Source organism: Sinocyclocheilus grahami, unplaced genomic scaffold (assembly GCF_001515645.1).
Source record: "Sinocyclocheilus grahami isolate Dianchi unplaced genomic scaffold, SAMN03320097.WGS_v1.1 scaffold486.1, whole genome shotgun sequence".
NCBI lineage: Eukaryota > Metazoa > Chordata > Actinopteri > Cypriniformes > Cyprinidae > Sinocyclocheilus > Sinocyclocheilus grahami.
The window spans coordinates 902,308-904,196 of NW_015505665.1; the positions used below are offsets into that span (position 1 = coordinate 902,308).

General features: G+C 35.9%; 1 protein-coding gene across 1 annotated transcript in view; it reads left to right on the forward strand.

Annotated features, from left to right (window-relative positions):
* LOC107553929 (DNA-directed RNA polymerase III subunit RPC7-like) overlaps nt 1–1,889 on the forward strand; it is a 3,620-nt gene continuing 1,731 nt past the window's right edge. Inside the window, exons 1-7 of the mRNA XM_016236274.1 lie at nt 1–72; nt 542–681; nt 845–974; nt 1,341–1,409; nt 1,480–1,539; nt 1,619–1,680; nt 1,825–1,855. Of these exons, the coding sequence (XP_016091760.1) occupies nt 571–681; nt 845–974; nt 1,341–1,409; nt 1,480–1,539; nt 1,619–1,680; nt 1,825–1,855 (463 nt within the window). The 5' untranslated portion in view covers nt 1–72; nt 542–570. The remainder of the gene's footprint in view (nt 73–541; nt 682–844; nt 975–1,340; nt 1,410–1,479; nt 1,540–1,618; nt 1,681–1,824; nt 1,856–1,889) is intronic.

The window sequence follows — 1,889 nt, forward strand, 5'->3', positions numbered from 1 at the left end:
AAATACTATTTAATTGCCTAAAGACAGGTACTCATTTATATTCATCCAAAAGCTGTAACATAACAGAACGAGGTAAGCAGTTGCACCTTAAATCATTGTTGCTGCAATGCGACCAGCTGCCTTACTGGCGCCGTTTGAGAAGAAATACTGCATGTTGTCATTATTTACGTTACTCACCCACATGTTTCAACACAGTGGATCTTCATTTTAAATGCCATGTTCCATAAACATATACAAGTAATCCATACGACAATGTTTCACGTCGTTTGATGCAATATGATAGCTTTGTGTGATGACCAGACTGATTTTTAAGTAATTATCCATCTTCGCCCAGCGGAGTTTTTCTCAAATATCATCAGCAGTGGCGTTCAATAAAAAAATAAATAAATAAATAAATAAAATGGCGCCATTTAAGTTGACACGTGACATCACGACGCAATGCGTTTACAGCGCAATCCGGAATTTAATTCTGTATATATATATATATATATATTTTTTTTTTTTGGCCAGTTGATACTTTATCACACCCTCCTTCACCCAGGCAATTCTAGGAGTATTTGACTGACCAAAATGGGAGGAAAGGGCAGAGGAATAGCAGCATTCACCTTCAACATAGAGTCCCTGGGTCTTACCAGAGGGTCCATGCCTGAAACCCAGAGAGGCCCAACGCCACTCTTCCCAGTGAGTTGTTGTTTTCTTATTATTATCATTCTCCTCTCTGAACTTTAAAATCTGCTTCAGTTACGTTTGGTAGTTATCCAGAAAGCCCTGACTGTTTTATATTGTGCCAGTTTTAGACAAATGCATTACACCACCTAGAACTTGTAATTCTGTGCTTTTTAAGCAAATTGAATATAAACCAGGGCCTTTGAAAGCTGGAGAGGATGAAGACTATATGAGAGCTTTGAAACAAGAGATGAGAGGACGAATGAAAGACCTCCCATTTAACATAAAACCCCATGCAGGAAAGGGAGGTGAGTGGTAGCCTTTATTTAATTTTGGTAACATATAATACCTATTGCATCCTAGGAGACTTAGGAATTCTGAGATAATCATATTGTAAAAGTAGATGATGTAAGAGCACAGAGGGCAATGTTGTGTTTTAACATTGCCCTTCAGACATTAAATCTATTTAACCCTATGTTTAAGTGAAATAGTATAACTGATTAGGGATAGTTTAACCTTGAACATAGTTGCTATTGTTATTTGATTGTTTTATTATTCTTATTTTTTTTTTACAGTGTTATTAAAGCAAGAAAAGACAAAAAATGTAGAAGTTAAAAGAAATTGATCTCCTGCTTTAAAGTGTTTGCCAGTGTGCTCACCAGTATAATTCACAGATGTGGAGAAGTACAAGGAAAAATACACAAGAGAAATTAAAAGAATTGAAGATGACATCTGGACACCAGGTATTACAGGAATCACTTGAGTACCATTTACATTGGCTGATTTCAGACAAATTATAGACTTGCTTTGTAGATTGGAACCGTCTTCCAAAGGAGCTGAAGCCACAAAAGAAGACGATTAGGAGGAAAATGGGTAATTTCACAAAATGCAGATTCCCTCTTTAAACAAACCGCATTTTTGAATAACCTGCAAATAATTTTAATATTTACAGATACGAAGAAAAATGCAAAGATCTCAAGTAAGGACAAGGAGGAATTGCTAAGTAAACTTGATGTGGGTACACGTTATAGGTCATCACCTACTAAACTTAAATGAACTTTTATAATGAACTGCATTATACATGTTTTTTCATCATCTTGATTTACTGCAAACAGATATATTTTTGAATTGTGCCGTTGTCTCGTGCTTGTTTTTCAGCAACTTGAGAAGAAGGGAGATGTAAAATCAGATGAGGAGGATGAAGCAAAGGGAGAGAAGAAAGA